General features: G+C 35.2%; 1 protein-coding gene and 1 long non-coding RNA gene across 5 annotated transcripts in view; one reads left to right on the top strand and one right to left on the bottom strand.

The window, feature by feature from the left end:
• Window positions 1-228: 228 nt before the first annotated feature.
• The window catches only part of LOC102618528 (integrin-linked protein kinase 1-like), a 78,847-nt gene continuing 55,262 nt past the window's right edge, over window positions 229-23,813 (bottom strand). The window contains exons 1-12 of one of the 4 annotated variants that reach the window (XM_006478487.4): window positions 5,026-5,728; window positions 4,472-4,546; window positions 4,255-4,359; window positions 3,408-3,493; window positions 3,028-3,148; window positions 2,751-2,830; window positions 2,486-2,548; window positions 2,247-2,368; window positions 1,886-1,971; window positions 1,356-1,480; window positions 996-1,127; window positions 229-553 (exon numbers count right to left, since the gene is read on the bottom strand). In XM_006478487.4, the coding sequence (XP_006478550.2) occupies window positions 547-553; window positions 996-1,127; window positions 1,356-1,480; window positions 1,886-1,971; window positions 2,247-2,368; window positions 2,486-2,548; window positions 2,751-2,830; window positions 3,028-3,148; window positions 3,408-3,493; window positions 4,255-4,359; window positions 4,472-4,546; window positions 5,026-5,445 (1,422 nt within the window). In that variant the 5' untranslated portion in view covers window positions 5,446-5,728 and the 3' untranslated portion in view covers window positions 229-546. Of the gene's footprint in view, window positions 554-995; window positions 1,128-1,355; window positions 1,481-1,885; window positions 1,972-2,246; window positions 2,369-2,485; window positions 2,549-2,750; window positions 2,831-3,027; window positions 3,149-3,407; window positions 3,494-4,254; window positions 4,360-4,471; window positions 4,547-5,025; window positions 5,729-23,813 lie in introns of those variants that run through there. The other 3 variants (XM_052436550.1, XM_052436551.1, XM_052436552.1) reach the window with 3 other exon arrangements.
• On the top strand, window positions 18,723-20,396 carry LOC127900976 (uncharacterized). Its single transcript, XR_008052900.1, has 3 exons — window positions 18,723-18,892; window positions 20,033-20,101; window positions 20,185-20,396. It is a non-coding gene; the product is annotated as an uncharacterized LOC127900976 (long non-coding RNA).

Below are 23,813 nucleotides of genomic sequence, written 5' to 3'. Positions count from 1 at the left end.
AAGGATATTTTATTTTTTTTTTTTTTTTTTGTTCATGGTTTTAAAGAGCATTGCAGTTACAAATACATGAATAGAGTAAACATTTAAGATTATATCTTAGCGTGTGAAATCATTTTTTTCTTTCAACTATAAAAAATTAAATTTATTACATACATTTGTTAGGTATTGGCTTGCCGCGGCTCGATCTTGAGTATTATATTTAAGTTGGTCATATAAATTAGAGTTACATAGTTCGAATAATTAATTTTTCTCTATTCAGTCGAGAACAGAATCCAAAATATGATAATAAATTACATGAAACGTTTACCTCTGCGTGTAACTTATATCTGACTTTACAAATACAAAACACTTTCACAAGTTATACATAACAAGGAACTGTTCCAGCTCCATTAGAGAGCAGAGAAGAATGAGGGAAAACATCTTTCTCTTTTCTTTCTTTTACTGGCATGTTTAAGAAACTCAAAAAGTAGAAAACGAAACTCTAAAATCTCCAGACTGAACATCCCCCAGTCGAAAATCTTTCCAACTTTTGAAAGGAACTCCTTGCTATTTCCTGCACATCCCAATTTTTTATTAGAAATGCAAACGAAAAGTAGAAAAAACAAATAACAGGTTAGCGGGATTTAAGTCCCATGGAATCAAGCTGAATCATCAACAATGTTATGCGATAACATTATGGTCCGTCATTTGATCCAGTCTGTTCTTCAGTTCCCAGCTCTGCCTATAATTATGATCTGATATCCTTTAACCCTTACATATATTATACTTAATCCTAACTTGTACAAATTTTCATCATCTATACCCTTACTTAATCCTAGCTTGTACTTAATCCTAATTTGTACAAATTTTCATCATTTATGCCCATCAGAAGGCAAATGAGCAAAAACACCTAGCTGTCCGATATCTCTACCGCTCTACATGCAAGGTGCGTGTCAAGTATTCAATTCGAGTAATATATAACAGAAAACTGCAAAGATTTGGTGACGGAAGCATACCATGGAAGCTTGAAAGTATCTTTCCACCAACCCTGTTTTGAGCAATTACAAACTATTCTATCCAACCGTGCAATGATCTCGTTAAAATTTGGCCTAATAACTGGTTTTGGATCCCAACATTCCTCAATCAACCTGCATATAGGTCAACCAGTCTTAGGCATAAAACATTTTCAGAATGCTTGGGTGTCTTCAAGATACAACATTTTTAATACTAGCAGCCTTCAATTAAGTGACCTTAAGAACTTTATTTCAGATGAGCAAAGTAAACATAAACAATGATTCAGAGCTATCTGCAACCTTACAAAATTAGCTTTTTTGGAATTCAGCAAATCGTGTTCTTGACAAAAATATATTACTTACTCTTTTAAATCTGGAGGATAACTTCGGGCCTTGATTTTCAATGGCGGTCTTTTTCCTTCACAACACATCAATTTTACCACCTCTTCAGGGGGCTTGGGATGGAAGGGCTGTACTCCCTCAATCATCTGAGCCATGTAGAAAGAAACAGAGAAGCGAGGTGTTAAAACATTAAATCCTTCTATGAATGACGTAATAGAATGTGCAGAGAAATAAATGAATAAGATACAAACTGCTCCAAAACTGATAAACAAGGAGAAGGGGAAGTGCATCAGATGCATCAAAATTTCATCCTTTGTGCATTTTAGCACTAATCTTCTTTTTGGGGAAAAAAAAAAAAAGATTATTGCAGAATAGATCAAATGCTTCATGTGGTAAGGGAGTACATGTTCGGAAGGTTCAAGTTATTCTGACAAGTGCAAAATTAGTGAGCAATTTAAAATTTTAAATTGCCCCTATATTTTGAAACCATTTGAATTGGATTGTGTGGAGCTATGATAATATGTTTATGGATTTGGCCAGTAGGAAAATACCTCATAGAGAATAAGACCGAAAGAGTAGGCATCCACACTTCTATCAAATTCTTCATTTTTATAAATCTCAGGTGCCACGTATAAATCTACAATCAGAAAAAGCACAATCATCAATTGAACTCAAATCAAGGTTTCTATAGTATTTGTTCTAATGCCTATTTTGGCCAAAGTATAGTTAATTAATAAATAATAATTGCATGTATAAAAGTGTTCATTCTACATAGACTAGAGCTTCAGTATCATTTCCTATAAAGAAAAAAGTCAATTTAGATTGCACCAGTTACTTGCATCAATCATGGCATATATATAAATACATGAAACCACAAATTAAGCCAAGGGTCGGGCATAGTAAGAAACTTACTTGCAGGATCTATGTGCGACACTGGAAACACTATTTTTGCTTTTTCTGGTGAAATATATTGCAATCTCAGCAGACCAAATCCAGATATCTTCAACTGGCCTCCATTATCCAGCAAAATATTTCTGGCACCTTACGAAAATTTCAAATATTAAAGAACAGCAGATCTCCAGGAGTAAGGATAAAAATTCAATATGAAATTTCAGCGCATATCAGAATAACCTCTGCATTTTTTCTCTTACTTTGGCTTTAAATCACAATGGATGATTGGATCTGGTTTACATTCATGAAGATAATTCATACCCCTGACAACAAGAAATCAAACAAGATTTAACTATTATGAGGGAATTCAGTAGAATTATCAAACATCTGAATGCACAATGAGAAACAATATGAAGGCAAATTGACAAAGAATACTTTACAAGTGTTAAAAAATGAGAGTTGCATATCTTGTTTAAATTCATAATACACACAGTATCAGTAGATATAAGTGAAAATTACACATACCTAGCAAGGTCAAGAGCAAATCTCAGAACTTTTGATGGAGAAAGACGCCCTTTCTTTTGAAGATAGCTTGCCAAGTCACCCTGAAAGATCACCGTCAATATAACAAATGGTTAAGTCGCAATTTGCGAAAGAAACAAATACTATCAAATCAGTGCAGTTATCCTTCTCAAGTGAGAGTGAACTTATAGAAATAATAATATTATTTATGCTTGCCTCCAGACGTGTGCGTCTGTTTATGGAAAGAGAGAGTGAGGAAGGGAGTGATAGGCATGCTTACTTTTGCATGATATTCTAAAACAATCATCATTGGTATGTTCTGGGTGACAGCTCCAACAAACTGAACCACATTAGGATGCCGAGCTTTTTCTACTATAGTTAGCTCATGCGTGAAAGCATTTCTGTTTGAAAAGATAAGAAATTAGGATACAGGGTTAGGTCGCAAATACAGTCTTAGAATGACTTGAAAATATCATGAAGATCATGATATAGTTAATCTACAGAGTTTCACTAACTACCGAAGTTTGCAGTAACAAGCAACCACATTTGATTATTTTGGGAAAATTTCTGAAAATCAGCTCCTAAAAGTAATTATTTTTCTTATAGATCGCTCTTTAACAGAAAGATGATAAAATTTGCAGCTAAAAAATAGAGGCTTACATGCGTTCTGGGTCTTTATGGCTTTCTTTATCAAGTATCTTTACCCAAACCTTTGTACCGTTCCATTTAGCAACTTGATATGATCCCTGCACAGAAGTATTGGAAAGAAATCCACCAACAACCGACCAAATTGATCAAAGATTTTTCATAGATACTTAGAACTGCTTTATTATTCAATCCCAGAAGTCCATGCATTATGATTCCCAGAACAACCATTTAAAAAAAAAAACTCAAATGCAAACTGAGCTAGGAAGACCAAAAGCGCGGCAGTTATTCAAGAGAAGCCAAATGGAAGCTAAAATAGTTCCACCCCAAAGGAATTAATCATGTAGTTCCACCCCAAAATAAAGGCCAACGCAATCTGTAAGTTTTAATTAATGAGAATTAGATTGTGCTGTGTCTACCTTCTGGACATATTTACGTGGTTGAATTGGGCAACTCTTCTCAAGAATAAAATAAAAATATGTTATTATCAAGCACATAAGGTTAGCCATCCAGTCAATGATCTACATGGTACATCCAATATGTTTCAACATGATGCATATGTAAGCTAATAACAAAAAGAAAATTTTGTGGAGAAGGCCATTAGTTGGCCATACAAAGAACTGCCATTCTATTCTATCACATTCCAATGTTTGGAAACATGAATGTATGCTAATGATAGATAGTAGAACTGTAGCTAACGGCATCTTCAGAAGGACATTGCCAACTAAAATAAGTTTAAAAGGGGGCTAGGACAAATAGTTATGTGCAGTAGATTGAATATCATCACAGGTATTACATCTTAAACAATACACGAATGGTAAAGGATCACATAATGTACAAAAATTAAGGGAACGGGCCATGCCTTTGTGATACCATCAGCCTTCCGGACCTGAAGCTCTAGTGGATTAAGCTCATATTCTGGAACTTCTCGAGGATTTGCCACAGTCATAGGTGTCCTCTTGGTTTTCTAAAATGAAAGAAAATATGTAAAATGCCATCCTTCAAAACATTAACATAATAACTAGCAACTAGAAACAGAAAAAGTAGTTCTATTCAAATCGAACTAGTTCAAATTGTACCGGAACTTTGGCTCCACGGGCCTTCAAGATATTGTAAACTTCAACATTTCCGTAGTACTTAGCATCCGCAGCTGCCTGTCCAATTAAATGTTAAAAAGCTCAACAAGTATAAAAAATAAAATAAAAAAAATCCACCCACTTAGCTGCGTTTGCCTTCAAACGAAAAAGAAAAAAAAAAGGGAGGTAAAAGTAAATTTCATGAATTTAGAAAAAAATCTTGATAAATTTCGAAAATATTCGGATTTGATCTCTTTGATATTAGCTGATTTGCATGGAGATTTTGTTTAAAATTTGGTCATTGTCACTTTATCATTCGACGTTCCAACAGTACGAAAATGTAATTGGATAAAGCTAACAATATTATTAGGCTATAATGAAAAACAGGTTAGGTATAGGGACATCCCCACTGCATAAATTTTCTGTAATACGCACGTTTCTATTTCACAAAATAAAACGATTCTCAGCAATTAGGCGCTTAAATTGCATCAAACAATTAAGAAGCTCGAGCACCAATAGTAAATTCAAACCAATGTAAAAATGAAAGAAAAATGTACCGTACTGCCCCAGCGATCACGGGCATCGATATTAGCCTTTTTGCTAAGCAACAACTTAACAACCTCCACGTGTCCTTCACAAGCGGCGATATGCAACGCCGTCCGTCCGTCAAGATCAATGCTGTTGACATCACTGCCTTCGTTCAGCAAATCCTCGACTCCCTTGACGTCACCTCTGCATGCCATAAACAACAGCTGCATCGTCGAGTCAAGGTTCTCCGGCACCGTCAACTCGTCCTGGACCGGACTCCGGCGTATCGGATCCAACGACGACTGCCTCCCGAAACTAAACCTCATGTTATTCCTCCTCGGATCGAACGACGACTGCCTCGACATCTGCCTCGTCAGGCTCCGACGCAGCGATCCCGTCGAGAACTGCCGCGATATCCCTCGCTTTAACTGCGCCGTTAAGTTCTCCATTTTCGTATTTTAATTTAAATCGTTATCTTATTCACACAAAACGACGTCGGATGAGTGGGAGGTCGAAACGACGGCGTCCGCGGAGGTTTACATGGAAAAGTTGAGCTGTGGTGGTGAGGAGAGAGAGAGAGAGAGGCGGGGGAGGTGGTGGAAGGATTTGAAAAGAAATGAGAGGAGGAGAAAGAGGAGAGGGAGAGAGAAAAATGAGGAGTGATTTCGTGAGTTTGTTAGGCGCAGATTTTAAGCGCAAAGCCGTTATACGAAGTAGTGTGCATATGTTTTATTGTTTTAATACGTGGAGAGAGAGAGAGAGAGAGAAGAGGGAAGAGACATGCCGACAGCTTCTGACTGTGAATGAATGAGAGGGCATTTTAAAACGCGGTAAAAAGGAATATGACGCCTGGGATTTTCGGTTAGTTGTTATTAGTTTTTTTTGGTATTTTTGTGCATGGGATTATAATAACATTTAGATCCCTAATGTTTTACCTTTTCTCAAATAAGGGCATACGTTATCTATCTATTTCAAAAAAGTCCTTTTGTCATTTAGTCTTAGGGAGCTTTTTTTTTTTAATAATTGTTACAATCTACAAATATTACAATTTATAATATAACTCAGACGCCTATTGAGCATAGATAAAAAAATATCGTTAGTTATTGACGAGATAAGTAATTATATATTTTTAATAGCTGCATCTGTTCAATTGCTCCTAGCCTCCTACTAATATTTGAGAAAACATATATCTAATCATATCAATAAATGTAACTGAATCCCCCTCATGATGTCATTCCGAGACTTTAATGATTAGTTAATTTCATGTTCATTGATATAGTAACTTACAAGAGTAAATTTGGTGATTTTCTTATACAATTTAAGAACATATGTGACGTAAATGGATAAAATATGTTTTTATGCAATAATCATAAAGAATAAGGATGTTGAATGTTATTATTCGAATAAAATATCTAACATTCTTTGTTATGAATTACTTGACAAAAATATAGTTTAAGTTGAGGAAGTTAATTAGCAACACAATTTATTGAAATGTAGTCGTTAAATAATTCAATTAGAATTTTTCAAATAGTTACCTTCATTTTTTTTAATGGGTTTTTAATAATCGTGATGAATTTTGTTGGAGTTTCAATAACAAAAACCCAACTGAATTGGACTGTCAAATTTACCAAAAGGTTTGTTAATGTTATTACGAAATGAGTAAGAAGTATTTCGATATTTTAACATGATAAAAATATGTCTTTAATAAGCTTATATTTTACATAGCTTGATTCAAAATTAATTGAAAAATGATAGATTCACCTTTTCAAGTTGAAATAATAGGTCCAATTAGATTAATTTAGGTTTATCGATATATTATTGACTTGGATTACATAAAAAGTTTAATTGGATTAATATCAGGTTAATTACTTAAATGTTAACCATTGAATATTCGCAAAATGAAGCTTCAAACTTTACTTTTCAAGCAGAATTTACTAATATTGGGTTGATAACTTAAATCTTATCCAGTGATAAATGACAAACATTGCGCTTGTCTCTTGTGTCCATAATAATCCAAAGCTCATGACCCCCAAAATTGGGGTCACTTTCATTTGGGTTCATAGTGACTTTGCTTTTGGTAAAATACAAAATAAAACAAGTGACATTTGCTATTTATGATAAGGACAGGTGGTCGTTAATAGGTGATATGGTGGAGCCCGATTTGGTAGAGTAAAGTGGGCCCCAATCCACCAATAATTGACTTAAATTAATCCAATAAAAGGATGCTCATTGGATCTGATAATCATTCAATGAAGAGTTGGCCTCTATTAAATTTTAACACATTACCTTTTCTTTAATGCCAAGTTTCACATGTCACAAATGTATGGGTGCATATGGTCCATATCATTTGCTAATTATCTTAGCTGTCCCATGCTACAACTTGCAAAGAATGCCGAGTCAATGAATTTTGGATGAATAATGCCTAATTGAAGTTTAGTCCTTATCCTCTTGCGTCAAGTATGAGTTTGATCACCGTAATATTTTAGAATTAATTGAGCACGCTTAGTAGTATTACTTGACCTAATTATTGATTTGTTACCAAGAAAAACGCACCGCATTCTTTGGATTTGCTTTCCAATGATGCATGAGTTTCAGGTAGATTTTAGGTAGAAATGGGATGAGTAAATTTGACTTAGTATTTGCAGAAAAAAAAAAGGGTCAAGTTATGCAAATGATGTTAACACATAGTATGTTTTATATATATATATATATAAATCATTTAAAATAACATGACATAATAAAAATGGTGAGATGATGCAACTGATTGATTTGAACATTGTAAAAAAAAAAAATTGCTATCAACTATTGTTCATTGCTTGGCATATCATTTGAATAAAATTTTTGAAATAAAATTACAAATATCTAGTATTGCTTCGAGTTATACATTAGCAACAAATCTTAGTTAGAAAACAATTTATTTTTGAGTGGACATTTTATAAAATCCAAACCTTTAATTTTGTACAAAACAATAAAAAACTTAGGATGAGAAGATTAAAAAAAGTATTACCAATTACATTGAGACAAAAAAATAATTAATAAATAAAAATATTTATTTTAGTTATCAATTATTATATGTACACATAAAATGTTATTATATACACATGTTTATAAATGCATGTATAAATAAATTTTATACATTTGTCTTTTTAAGTTTTTTCTATTCTTATACTATTTTAGAAGTGAGATTTTCTGAACACATATGACTATTTTTAAAACTCAAAGCACTTGTAAAAATAAAGTTTACCAAATGTTTAATTAATTTTCTTCATAATTGATTATTTTTATAACGCAGTTAATGGTAATTATTTTAAAAATTACAACATTATTAAATTGGTCCTTACCAAAATAGAATTGTAAATTTCTAGTATTTTGATAATAAGACCTCAACGGTCTGTTGAAAGCTTAGATACATATCATCGTAACAAAGTCTTAAGTCTAAGGGTTTCCCAAACATAGCTCGAAAATTTGTGTCAATAAAAACATCTATTCCAATTTTACTGAAGGGAAAAATTGCCCACAATTTTCACTTGTGCGACTGAATACAAGTGAAAAAAAAAACTACTAAAACATGAGTTTTTTTTTTTTTTTTTTTTTTGCTAGGACTGATAGATGAGTTTGTCGTTCGGCTAAGGGATTTCTCATCTTTCAAATAATTTTTTTTTTAATTTTTTTGAAACACATCTTTCAAATAAGTACAAAGAATTATTGGTGAGCAAGAAAAAAGAATCTTCTGCATATTAATTAAATGTGCCCTAATTAGGTTTTCTACAAACTGTAGAAATCCATGTGAACGAAGGAATATCATGAAACTTTTTTAAAAGCTAAAAGACCTTGTATGGGCAGTGCCGACAATGGAGGTGGGTACAGACTACAGAACAAGTAAAAAGTGGTGGAGTCACATGAGCTGTTATATTTATTCAAATATCAGAATTCAGACCAACACCAACCTGTTCTCCTCTACGCTACAGTCAAGCTAATATTGTATTGCACAAAACTTTTGACCGATACAAGTAAAGTGGATGCCAGTGGGCACTACCACATGCACGTAAAAATAAAATGAATCCAACTCTCTATGCTATATACTGTGTGAACGCTATATACTGTGTGAACGCTGGAATGAGATTTTCTAAATGCCACACATCTAAAGTGTTTCTGAAAAAAATGCTATGTTAGAATTACTTTCAGAAACCTATAAAGAGAACTAAAAAAAACCACCATGGGGAAAAAGGGGAAAAAGGTGCTGTTGAAGACTTCAGAAATAACCCCAAATGTATTTTTGTAGCCAAGTGTGCTTTCATGTATTTCAGTCAGATGATACAGAAGACTCAATATCGTTTTGATACTCAAGGAAGTTTTAGTAGTGTTAAAACACACTTCCAAATCAAAATTTTGATTACATAAAACAGACATTGCTTTAAAAGAGACCAACCAATCTATATAAAGGAGTTTATAATGGAAGCCAAGACTAGAGCTGGCAAAATTTGACACGACCCGATTACCCGACACGAACACGACATAAATAAATGGGTATGAGTTGTCAAATTTAACACGATTATTAAATGGGTCGGGTCCGGGTTAACACGATTTTTTTCCGTGTCGGGTTTGGGTTAAAATTCTTGACCCGTTTACCCGATCAATGACCCGATTATATTTTCTATTTTAAAATAATTTACATATTCTTATAATTAAAACTCAAATATTAGAGATGATTTTCTTTTTTTTTTAATTCTTTAAAAAGGTGAATATAAACACAATGTTTTATTTATAAAATTTTACATACATTTAGAGCTTCAATAGTGTAAATGTGTAAAAATTGATAGACATGTATATTTTATAATATTGATATATAATATTATATATATATATATAAAATTAAAACCTCAATAGTGTACATGTGTAATATATTGGTAGATATGTATATTTTTATAATATTGATAAATTATGTATATATGTATGTATGTATTTATGTACATACGTATGTATGATAATATGTAAATATTTGATGTAAATTTTATTCAATATATAAATATTAAACGGGTTATTGGGTAACCCGATTATTTTTCCGTGTCGGGTTTGGGTCTCAATATTTTGACACGACTATTAAATGAATTGGGTTTGGGTCGACCTAAATTTGACACAACACGAACACGATCCGATAACCCGTTTTGCCAGCTCTAGCCAAGACTATCAAATGAAATGCTTTTGAATCCTTCAAGAGATCTCATACTGCTATTATAAAAATGTCACAGTGGTTTAAAGTTACTATGATGCAAGTCAATTCTAATCACAGAAAAGGTTTTCATCTTTCATGTGTGATGCAAGTCAATTCTAATCACAGAAAAGGTTTTCATCTTTCATGTGGTATGTGAAGCATAAAATAAGAATCTGTATGAAGAAACAGAATCAAGACAAAAGAAAAATATAGAAAGACATGGATTGACTCTTTTAAGAAGTCACAACTAGCTTGAGAAAGCAAAACACAAAATCTACATTCTATCCCAAAATATCTCTTTCCAATTTACAAGCTCCAAGCACAGAATTCAGCATCTTAAATCAATGCTAAATTGAAGTGACAGAAGAGTAAAACCAGTGAAAGTTTAATAAAAAATTAAACTTCAGTTTCATTATGGATCAGTTAAAAATTGGTCTAAAACTAACCTCAAAGATGTAAAAACAGTGTAACAATGTTAAAAAGACCAAATAGCAGAAAAGGACAATATTATCAGACAGCTGATTTCTCTTTCTTCTTACGAGATGCAGTTTAATTCCCAGACTTACAAGGCTTGCCCCAAGGTGTGAGTGAACACCTTCCATTGTTACCGCTACTTTTGCTTCGTTCAACATGAGGGTGATCAACTGGAATCATGGCTACTCCTCTAACCACAGCTCTTCGACCCAACCAACTTCTCTGACCTGCCTTACTAAGCTTTTTAGCTCCATGGCTGGGGTTAGACACTGTACCAATGGTGGCGCGACATCTAGGGTCGATCACTCTCTCATTTCCACAACGTAGCCTAACTAAGCAATACCTTGAAGTGGGTTCTTTCTCAAAATCTTGGTTAACATCCCTGCAGCTCGAACTAGCTTCCCACCTTGAGCTGGGTTTACGTCAATGTTGTTGATGATGGTCCCAATACGCACACAAGCAAGTGGCATGCAGCAACGGGAGCCATCTGTCTCATTATCTTATCGCGCGCTGCATCTGTTTTTGGTTTTTCTTGTTTTGAAGGATCACCGACTCAGTTTCTGCGGAAACACAGAGGCAATATAATATAATTCAAACTTTGAGGATTAAAAGAGAGATTCCATAACTAGACAGACAAGAGTAGTATTGTAGTTAAGAATGGAAGGACGGAGAGGCCTACCGAAGAGTGTCAATGAAGCTGAGCATATTTTGAACCAAGCCATTTCTGCACTGGCAAGAAATCATTCCATGCGAATTCATTTTCAAACTACTCACATCTGGTTGTGTACTCCTTACAACATTCTCACGGTTGTACTCTCAGATCATTCCACATATGGGTAATGCGGCCAGGAATTCTCATGTTGAGGAGCACTGCACGATGTATCTTACCCCAGCATTTTTGAAAATGATGTTGGTGCCTTCTGTAAAGCATCTTAGAAAACAAATGCGATTTCAGCAAACTTGAAATAAAAGAACACACAGAATCTTTCATTTCCCAAAGAAACATACAACAGGGACATGATTTTATAGGCTGCAAGTACAAACTTCCTCCTCAAAATTGAGTCTAAAGCTAATGTATCCCTAGTTTATTCTATGTTTGGCAATGGTAGAAATTTCAATGCAACGAATTCTCAGGCGTGATCAGATCTCTATTTGTTCTGTTTTATGAAAACAGAGACGTATTTCCATCACATTTTCAGGATCAACTCAGATGCCTTCGATCCGTGCATTGTCATAAGTGAGAAACATGGTTAAAGCATTCATTTGGTCTCACCTATTAAGAGCTGCACGCCTGCATCCAAGTCTGGATCTTCCTCATAGTCTTCAACAGATCAATCTAATGTTAAACAAATAATCAAAAGAAAAAACGACAGCAAACCAAAAAAATAAAAAATAAAAGAACGCAGTTAGCACAGTCAGCTACTATAATCAGGCTTCTTAATCAGAGTATCAACTTATCAACTATATCCCAAACAGAAAAAAATTGAAACTATACTAAGCTCACAAATTTCTTAATTACCACTTACCAACATGAGCTCATTGAGCCTATTTATAATCAAAGCTCCTCTCATGCTTCTCACTGTTTGAATTGATTCCAACAGATCTTTTGTTTCCTCTGATAGCCACCATCATGACATTAACTGTTGATGAAATGGATGATTGACCTGACTAGTCTCTAAGTCCAGCTTGATAGTGTCATTTGCATCATTATTTCAGCTGATTGAAGTGACGCAAACCTAGTCTTGCTGTTGTAGTTCTTGGTGTTGGTGGCTTTTGAAGTATACAGCATCCAACAAGCCTGCAGGGTAGTTCTTAACAGTTTTAAAGCTTTGCATCCACAAACCATTTCGCTGCATCAAAATTGCTAACACTTAACAATAATTGCGGGCATAAGTGTACTCACAGGTCTTCCATTGTGAAGAATCAAGGCTTGGGAGCAAGTGCATCTTGAAGCTTGTCAAGTTTGTTAAGCATCTTGAGATGCTTCTCCAAATCTCTGGGAAATGATGTGTTCTTAAGTCACAAGCAAAACAAATAAAGGCAAGTTAAATGCAAAAGGTACCTCGGATACTGCAACTGCTGTATCATTTCTGCTTCATTTCAAAATTTGAAATGCATCATTTCTGCTTCAGAACATGCCTTTGCCTTGTATCATATTTTCTGGGACAGGTGCTGTTTTGAATCAGACCAGTATTTTTACTAGATCAAAAATACAAAAACACGAATAGGAGATTGTCAGAGTGGATAATAGAAATCAGCTGACCTTAATAAGAGAATCAACACCTCTGACTCTGGATCGTATATGAATTTTCCATCTATCATAACCCAAGGGATGCGAGCAAGTTTGGGCCGCTCTTTTCCTCGACCTTTGGAAATGATGTGAGATTTGTGCAATTCCCGATCCACCAAAATCGAAGAGAGGCGAGGCTTTGAAAACCCATTGAAGACAGAAATTTCAATTTCTGGAATCCCAATGGGGACAGATGAGTTAGAGAGGTGAAAGCCAAGACTAGAATCCTGCCGGTGAAGGCTATGTATTTTTACTAGATCAAAAATTAAAAAAGCATCAAAATATTGAAGACAGAAATTTCAAGTATGCTTGCTCCAAAATAAAAAAAACTTTGGATTAAAAAATCGTCTATCTGTCTATGGTATTAAATTTTAAGATAAGTGTTATAATTTAATCTGCGATTAAAAGGCAAATAGCCTCAACATACAATCTGACTTGTGAAAACGGAATCACGTGAGTGACTGTAAAATTATTATTTAAAAAAAAAAAAAAAAAGGAGGAGTTTGTTATAGCGGATAATACAAATCAACTGACCTTAATAGTAGAATCTACTCCTCTGCTTCTGGATCGTATATGAATTTTCTGTCTATCCCAACGAAAGGGATGTGAGCAATTTTGGGCCACTCTTTTCCTTGATCTCTTTTGCATGCTTTTTTAAGATTTGGACAACCGTAAATGTGTAATTCCAAAAGTGAGGATGGAAGGCCCACCTCTGGAAATGATGTGAGATTTGGGCAATCCCAGATCCACAAACTTTGAAGAGAGGTGAGGCTCTGAAAACCCGTCGAAGACAGAGATATCAAATTTTTGAATCCCGAAAGGTCCAGACGAGTGAGAGAGGTGGGCAGCGTCATTCCTATCTCCTCGTCTGGAAAACACTCTGCTTCATCATCACATGCAACAATCTCGAGGTCTCTAAGAGAGGTAAACCTGTGCAACCCCCACTGGACGAGTGACTTATACATTTTGAAATCTCCAATTGCAAGTGATTCTAGACTGGTAGGAAAACCTTCCTTTGGAAACGATACAAGATTTGGACAATTCCCTATGTCTAAAGTTTCGAGAGAGTTGAGTTTGTGCATGTCGTTGGGCAGGGCTTCAAGCTTCTCACAATCAAAAATGTCAACCTCTGAAATGGTGTGGGGAAGCCCTCTTTCTGGGAAGGAAACAAAACTTGGACAACCTTGAATGTAAAATCTTGAAATGGTGTGGGGAAGCCCTCTTTGTGGGAAGGAAACAAAACTTCGACAAGCTCGAATGCGAACCGTTGAAATGGCGTTGGGAAGCCCTCTTTCTGGGAAGGAAACAAGACTTGGACACCTCCCTAGAGTAATCTCCTGTAAACAGTTAAGATTGTGAAGGCCATCTGGTAATGACTCCAGCTTTCGACAATCCTGTATGTCGAGGAGTTCAAGCGCCTCAAGTAATTGGATTCCTGTTGATAAACTGGTGAGCTCTGGGCAATTCTTTATACTCAGGTGTTTCAGCATCCCTGGGGAGGACGAGGATGAAGGAGAAGAAGAAGAAGAAGAAGCATCCTCTTTATCATCGAACAAATGTTGCAGTTTCTCACAATTCTCAATCTCTATAATTTTTAGAGATGAAGGTAGCTTGCGTCTTGTGATGAATGTTAGAGAATTGCAATCTCTGATATACAACCTTTCGAGTTGTGAACTGTTGTCCATCATTTCATCAGGTAAGGATTTTAAAGCTGTGCTGTTGCAAATTAGAAGAGAGCGCAGATTTCTGGGAAAGAAATTGATCTCTGGAAATAAAACAAAACTCACACAACTTTCTTCAATTGTTACCTCTTCTGGGAAAGCGAGAATATTTAGCCCTTGTAATTGTTTGATAAGCCTGTGGCGAACGGCCAAATATTCTTCTCGGAAATTCCCATGCTGCCTCCATGACTTGAGCTGTTCAGAATTGTCAATTACCAAAGTTTCTAATATCTGAAATCCAGGGTTCAATAATTTTCCAAACGCCAAAACATTTGTAATAGTCATGGATTTCGGCAGTGAAGAGCCAGCTGGACCATTGTATAGCATCCCCTTGCATCCATACATGTCTAGTGAACAATTTGAAATAGTCACAGACTTTATCAACTTAAAATCAATTGGAGTCCAGCAGACCAGTTCTTTGCACTCATCAACTTTTAATCTGCAGAGCATCGGATAGCAAGACATTGGAACTACCAACTTTTCACATTTACTAACAACAAGTTTCTCCAAGGAGGGCAGGAGCTCAGGCAGTTCTCCAGACAGTTTGGGACATTCCACAATGGAAAGTTTATAGAGACAAGGAAATATTTCAACGAGCACATTTCCTCTGATATTGGTGTCCCAATGCTCCCATTCAGGCAAATTCTCAAAACTTAGAACCTCCAATGATGGAAAAGGCATTGACAAACCCTCCCCATAAACCTCAGACTCTATGCTTTTTAGTTTCTTCAGCCCTTTAACAGCAAGGTGTTTAAGTGAACTCAAACGGCCAAGCGATGGCAAAGATACGCAATTGTCACAGTTCTCCAATTCAAGGAACTCTATTTTGGAGAACAAAGGATCTCCTATCCAATGTGGAAATCTTGCACCACCATAGTTCCTGATTGCCACCTTTTTTATACATTTATGAGGCTGTAGAATGTCAAGCACGTGCTCTTCTACTGCTACATCTCGAGAATTGTCAAATTGAGACCCCCATTCTAGAGTCAATGCTTCAAGATTGAGCTTCTCACATAATGCGGCTTCTCTTGCATTCTGTGGATTATTCACATTCTCTAATCCAGCAATGCAAAGTTCATCACAAAGAAAGTTTAAACTTTTTAATTCTTCCAAACCGGATGCAGTTTCACCCTTGCCCACAATGAAATTGTACAATGTTTGAAGCTTCTTCAGCTCTTTCATTCCGACTGGCATCTCCTTCAGCAACTTCGCACCTCTTATATCCAGATGGCGTAAATTGATCAAATTCCTCATTTTGGGTGGAAGCTTTATCAAACGAGAACAATTTCTTAATATAAAAATTTCCAAGTTCAGCAATTTGCATGTTGACTCGGGTAAACTTCTTATGTCAGTGTCAGCAAGGTTGAGGAACCTTAAAAGTCTGAGATCTTCAAATGGAATCGGTAACTCACCAATACAGTATCCTTCTAAAGATAGCATCCTCAATTTTTTGAACTTTGGCAGCAAATCAGATAGAACCGTTCTAGTTATGTAACTAGTATTAGAGCCACCTCTTCTGTGGAATGGCAAGAATGTTCGTAGTCGTAGATGTTCCATTTCATTGAAAACTTCAAACTTATTTTTACCATCATAAAAACTGCGGGCATAGGAAGAATGGCGAACTCTTTCAAATCTCCTTGACGACAAGTTGGCGGACTCCTCTAACCTGAAAATGGTCCCCCTAGAAACCAATTCAGCAAGATCATGGATAAGGTCGTGCATTAAAAATTTAGAACTACCAGGGCTGGTTTGTTGAAAAATTGACCTTGACACTAGATCATAGAAGCACTTGCTGCCCAAATCTTCCAGCTGCTCACTGTTTCGCGACTGTTGAATAATTCCTCCAGCCATCCATAAGAAAGTCAGCTCCTTCTGATTGAATTCATAATCTTTTGGAAAGATTGCACAGTAAGCGAAGCATCTTTTCAAATGAGAAGGAAGATGATGGTAACTCAATCTTAATACTGGGAGAACCCCACTTAATTGAGGTAAATCCCATATTTTGCTCTCTAATATATCATCCCACGCATCATGCCTCGTCGTACGCAAAAGGCCTCCGAGTGTTTTTGCAGCAAGGGGCAAGCCTCCACATTTTCCAACAACTTTCTTGCGGAATGATTCTGAGATTTCAGGTGCATTATGATCTCTACCCTCCAATGCATGCGTTTTGAAAATAGACCAGCAATCATCGTCTAACAGATGCTTGAGGTTATAATGGTCAATGGGACCCATTGTAGATGCAACATGTAAATTGCGTGTGGTGATAATCATCTTACTATTTGGTGCAGCAGCCAAGAATGGAGCTTTTAAGTCTACCCACAAGCTGTAGTCCTCGTTCCAAACATCATCTAAGACCAGCAAGAATCTTTTTCCGTCCACTGCTTTTTTCAGTTGAACCTGCACTTCATTTAAAGTCTTGAGACCACTAGCTGCGCAGCAGATTGACTCGAGAAGTGCCTTTGAGATGCCCAAAATGTCAAAGACGTCAGATACACAAACCCATGCTTTTACATCAAACTTGGAATGTTCAACAGCCTTGTCATTGTAGACCTCCCGAGCGAGAGTTGTTTTTCCTATCCCGCCCATGCCAACAATGGGTATTACAGCAAAGTTGGCATGATCACTTGGGCTATCGGCCAATACCATATCAAGAATTTTGGCCTTATCTTCTTCTCTACCAAAAACTTCACGTTCTGGTGGGACGCTTGAACTGGGTGGCCTCTGGTGAGCAGCAGCAGCAGTTGATGACGCCCCTTCAGGAATCCGTTGCAGTCCAAGTTCAATTCTTTCTTGGCAGAGTTGCTCCAGCCGGCTAGTGATATCTTTAATCTTGGACCCCATGCTATAATTGAACATAATAGCATTCGGTTTCAAACTAGCCGGGATGAAACTGAGAACCTCGCCAGAACTATCGTGATTTTGCGCCATCAACTTGCTTTCCAAAGCTTGAGTAGCAAACTCATCAAGAATGTCCTCAGCGTCATAAGCCAAGTCTTGGAGATCGTCCAGCCACATCTTCACAGCCTCGTCAGTCAGTTGCTTCTCCTCTGCATCGTTGAGCACCGCCTGAATCATCCTCAGCTTTCTTTCCCACTTCTTGAGCTCGGAATCGACCCCGCCTCCAAGTTGACGGACAAAGCTGAGCAAATCACGGGAAGCCAACCTGTCAAACAACACCTGAAAGAAGGCGTTGAGTAAGATCTCTCCCACAGCAACCATGGTTCCGTTTTGTCAGAAAGAAAGGAATCAGAATCGTCACCAACAATGAAATTATAATTGATAACAAAACTGAAATTGTTTTGATGTATGGAATACTGAAAATTGAGAAATAGAGATAAGACTGACCATGTGGTGTGGTCCCAGTGGACTCCACCATGTTGATTAAAGAATAATGATATTCACTTCCAAATGGCGGATGGTGCCACACAGTCAATATCGGCATGCCAGCCTGCAAAGCTCATACACTTTCTTTTGTCATTTGTCAACTTCTCATCAATTAGTCACATGTAGGGTCATAGGAAATTTACTTCCAGTAAATTGTCACTGAAATTTAAATGTGTGTTTGATCTGCCTCATTTTTACAGCCTCTAGCAACATATAATACAGTAGCTTCTGCAAACTCATAACTCTATCAAAATTCATAAGCATACAACAGGGCAGGAAGTTGATTAAGTCTTACATTAGGCTATTTGTTAACAGTTAAACCCACTCTAAATTCTCACCTTAACAAAGGAGATTTTGTGTCACTCCTTCGAAAACAAAATGAAATACATCAGCTGCAATGAATGCAGCTCAGGGAAACATCAAGGTCAGAGATGAAAACTTCATTCATCAAGTAAGTTGCACGGAAATGCATTTTCCAGCTCTAGATAGAAACATTCACACTTGCTTACCTTTCAAAGAAACATGAGACTTTTATTTCCACAAGCAAGCAAACAAACGATAATAGAGTATTTGCAGGGATTTGTCCCCGCTATACCCTAAAGGTTAGGTATTTATCCAACTACACTCCCATAATTCAAAATTTCTTTATCTACCTTTTTCAATGTGTAATTACAGAATTACCCCAATTTAATTCTTCAAATTTCAAAATCTACCTTCACGAGCTACCATACACAACGCCTGCTGCTGCAAGTTCATGCTCTTGCTGCTGCAAGTTCATCCACCACATTAAAGGCTACAAAATCACTGAATTAAAGGTTGGAAATTCACCGAACTAAAGGTCATTAACCACATTTACAATTATTTTTTACTTTATAAAGAGAATTTATGGTGTATAATTGTTAGGGTTATATGCATTAGGGTTTTAAAAAACAAATTACCCACATGATTTTGGTCATTATCTTGCTTATTTACTGATAATCTTTCTTGCTGGTAATGTAATGAAGCTTCTTTAACTTGTGGATTTGAAATTGAAGAGAGTGATTTCATGGCTCTTTAATAATGGTTGTGGGAGTTCCTAATTAAATATTCATAGAAAATTGGATAAAACAAATATTATCCTTATGAATTTTCGGTTATGGCTACACTAGTTTATGCATTAGATCTTTATATAATTTTACTTCTTGTTTGTAGTTGAACTTCATCCATGGAATTATATATCAATTTTCTTCAGCTGCGTATGCATTCATTATGCTACAATCTAGGTTTTCTCTATTATTTGCTATAGAACCTTTATTTTGCAATTCTAATTTATTAACAATTTGCTATTTGTTTCAGCATAAAACTATTGATAGTACACTATTAATAAATGTGTTTTGAACGACTTGTGAATTTTGAAACAATGTTGGATCATTTTATTAATTTGTTTCACTGTGAGGCTATTGACTGAAGAAGTCACATAGCATTTAGGATTTGATATTATTGTGCAGCAAATGTTGTTGTATATATTTCCAACTAGTTAACTATTGGAGAATTGCCCTTTAATACACTTGTCCTAGACTTGTTTTTAGTTTTTGACAATTAGTTCATGAAGCTGTGATAAAGTCATTGAACAAATTAATTGTATTTTATTTGATTAATAATGTTAGATTGAAAAGAGAAAAAGAGGAATAACTTGTGGTTTACAAATTTGTCAGGAAAAATATGTTACTGCCAAAATGTGTTTCTGTTACCAGTATTTTGAAACTGGGAAGTACTTCAATGCTGAAATCACAATCTGAGAACTGAGATGCCTCTATATAGTACCTGCAAATACTTCAATGCTGAAATCACATAAAATAGCCATAACTAAAGTTGATTCAGGAGTTGAACAATTCATTGTTGATACATCTTACTAATTAATTTGTTTCTATTTTTTTATTGATTTTGTTTAATTAATTGTATTCTACTATATGTAGTCTATGGTTGTGATTTGCAGCTCAATTTCCCATCGTGCGAGTGCGTGACATCCCGAAACAAAAATCAGGGTATGTACTATATATATAATGTGTTTTGAACATAATAATAAGAATGATGATTTTTAACAATTGATTTATATGAATTTTTTTAGCGGTGACTGTAGAGCATTTTTATTGCGGTACTTGGAGGTCCTAGCCCATGGACTTGATGTCAATTCATATTGCCAACAAGATCATGTTACACAATTTCGACAAGTCTTGGCTGTAAAATTATTTGGGCATAGGTCATGGAAAAAAACTTTGTAGTGTCATTTTTTGGACTATGAGATGTAATAGTTATGATGAGAATGTTGTTGATTTCATTAAAGACAATTGACAGCATTAATATATTTTATTTCTTTGTTAATTATATTAATGATAGATAAGATAGTTTGTACAATCTATGTGATATAACAGGATTGCCATATATGCACAGGGAATACACTGTAAGAAAATATACGACTGCAGTCGGGTATTTGCACAGATACACGACTGCAGTCGGGTATTTAGAAATAAACATGCCAAGCTCTGTGACAAAATACTCGACTGCAGTCGGGTATTTGCACAGATACACGACTGCAGTCAGGTATTTAGAAATAAACATGACAAAATACTCGACTGCAATTGGGTATTTACACAGATACACGACTATGGTCGAGTATTTAAAAATAAACATGACAAGCTCTTTGTGACAAAATACTCGACTGCAGTCGGGTATTTAGAAATAAACATGACAAGCTCTCTGTGACAAAATACTCGACTGCAGTCGGGTATTTGCACAGATACACGACTATGGTCGAGTATTTATGCACAAATACACGACTATAGTCGTTTATTTAGAAATAAACATGACCAGTTCTGTAACAGCCAAAATACACGATTGTACTTGGGTATCTGTGACAAAATACTCGACTGCAGTCGGGTATTTGCACAGATACACGACTATGGTCGAGTATTTATGCACAGATACACGACTATAGTCGTTTATTTAGAAATAAACATGATCAGTTTTGTAACAGCCAAAATACACGATTGTACTTGGATATGTGCATAGAATAAAAACTCTTTTTAATCATTCATTATATTGATGACACAATCAATATAGATTTTAAACATATTCAAACTTCCAAACTTCATAGCACGAAGTCGCCACTTACAAGTATCGTCAACACACTTAACAACAAGAATATTCTTCCCCGACTTGAAGGTTTTAAACTCAAAATTTTTCCTTAGAGCTTCCATAAAAAGCACTTGTTGCAATTCTTCTTTCGAACTAAACAACTTTTTTCCCATTAACCAATCACTATCGCCAACAACTTCCGTAGATGGCAAGTTAATAGTATTAGAATACGAGTTATTAGTGTCGAATGAACTGCTGCATGCAAACAAATTAACTTTAGGCATATATCTATTATTGGAATGTGCTACATTCCCCAGTGTTGGATCACTAACTGTTATCCCATCAACATTATCATGAACAATTGATGGGTGTCGAAGCCAACAAAAATAAATTCCTACTCTAAATAAATTGTGTATAGTGATTGAACAGGGTCGTGTCCACAGAGATCGGTAATTAATTAAATCCTTTTGAAACGTAAAACGTAAAATAAGGGAATTGTTGACAATAATAAAAATCAAATTAAAATAACAAGAATTCAAATTAAAGTTGTAATTCAAATTGGAGAAAGCTCTGGTTGAAGGAATTAACTCAGCTTGATTCGACTACTGATCATTGATTCAAATATAGATTATTATTACTCATGAATAGACCGGTTATAGCTACTGAGACCCTCTAATAGCCAATCTCTCCTTAACTAGTCGATAACCAAGGTACGACCGTTGGTTATTTCCCTAATCAATAGACAACCCTAGATACGATCATAGAATTTAATCAATTGACAGCCTGAAAAACCAGAGAGACCCAAATCCTAATCAACACATATGATGATTCATTTAAATTAGATTGTTTATTCTCACAACACAACTCTCTGCTATGTTATTTGTCACAAACATTAAATTCTTCATACGATGAATCCTTTAATTGACAATAGATTAAGTTGATAATAAAATAGTGGCCAATTACCTAATTAACAAACATAATCATGAAACTAATTCAGAGAATAAACAAATACCCAAAAAGTAATAAAACAATTAAAGCACAAGAAAGATCTCACAGTAGTGATGAATCAAAGCTTCATTAACCTTCAACCAGAAAAATCGGTTTAGTTCCTCATAGAGAGAAGAGAAAAATTAGATCTAGGGTTTCTTTTTCTCCAATCCAAAAATCCCTCCTTTTTCACAATAGATTCCTCCTTTAAATACTCTCTCTCTCTTCTCTTTTAGAGTTCTATTTAAAATAAAATACTAATATCTGAAATATTAAATTCGTAATTACAAAAATAACCAAAAATACAAAACACGTTAAACTAAAAACTGCAGGTCCGCAGTTGACAGCACGCGCCCACGCCTTATCAACAAAGTTCTTCTGACGCTCAGAAATTTCTCTAAGAGAACAATCCTCCTTAAACATCATCTTTTAGCTCAATTTTATCATCAATCAATAGAATTGCACCAACAAAAGTAAAACACAAGTAAAACATTATTATTAAGTGCAAAACATCGATATTAAGGGAAGTAAACAATGCAAAACTAGTGCATAAATTGCACTCTAACAACAATAACATTCACATTTTCCTCATTTGACCTTCTATCATTGGGTTGTGTTTCAGGAACAAATTCGAATATTGACTGATCTTCAGCAACAAAATTGTTTGGGCTTAAACATTCACCTTCGACATATGGCTCAACAGGTTCTTCTGGACAGCTATCTGGCCCAAAATTAGGGTCCACATGAGTAATAGGGGTCATCAAAATCTGTTTTTTTTTTGTAGGTAATGCAAAGAGGAATCTTCAACTCAACTCCACTAATTGTTTCCTCTAGAAAATAATCTACATCATCATCATTCATAATTGGGACGGGCGACATTGGGTCAAATGTTTTGAGCTTGAACTTCATTTCAATATTAAATTCAGAAATATCAATACAAATAACCCGAGAAACTTTTTCTATCAATTGTGCATACGTTGTAGAACGGGGCACCATGATCCCTCTTGCCTCTGTACCATTAAATCTATAATGGCTGTTTTGCTCAATCCATTCACCACAAAACATAATAGGCACACGTACTGAAGTCATTTCCTGTAATAATACAACAGTTGATTATACAACAAATACAAAAATAAAATCAAACAAGATTGATAATGAAGTGTGGATCTGTCTGCCTATTTACACGACTGACGTCGTGTAATTGATAGTTTACACGACAATAGTTGTGTAACTAGCTAAAATACACAACTATAGTTCTGTAAATAGTCAGATGATATATTTAATAAAATATAACTGTAATCTTTGTACTAACAGAATGCTAAGTGTCATAACAACTACTATATTTTTCAAACTTGAACGATTGTTGTCGTGTAAATTCATACATACATGACAGAAGTCGTGTAAGTTGTAAAAATACGACTCAGTAAATAATCAAAGGACATATTTCTTCTTAAAAAAATGTTGGGATCTCATACCAATTGGAACATTTTACATATATACACAATTATAGTATGTAAGTTTATACGTACACGCTAGTAGTCGTGTAACTTATTAACACACACGACTATAGTCCAGTAATAGTAAAATGATATATATAGTGAAAAATATATATTTTTTGAACCAATAGAATGACAA

This window comes from Citrus sinensis, chromosome 3 (genome assembly GCF_022201045.2).
Source record: "Citrus sinensis cultivar Valencia sweet orange chromosome 3, DVS_A1.0, whole genome shotgun sequence".
Lineage (NCBI taxonomy): Eukaryota > Viridiplantae > Streptophyta > Magnoliopsida > Sapindales > Rutaceae > Citrus > Citrus sinensis.
Note: the sequence above shows the minus strand (reverse complement) of the source record. Positions and strands in the feature narration are given on the sequence as shown.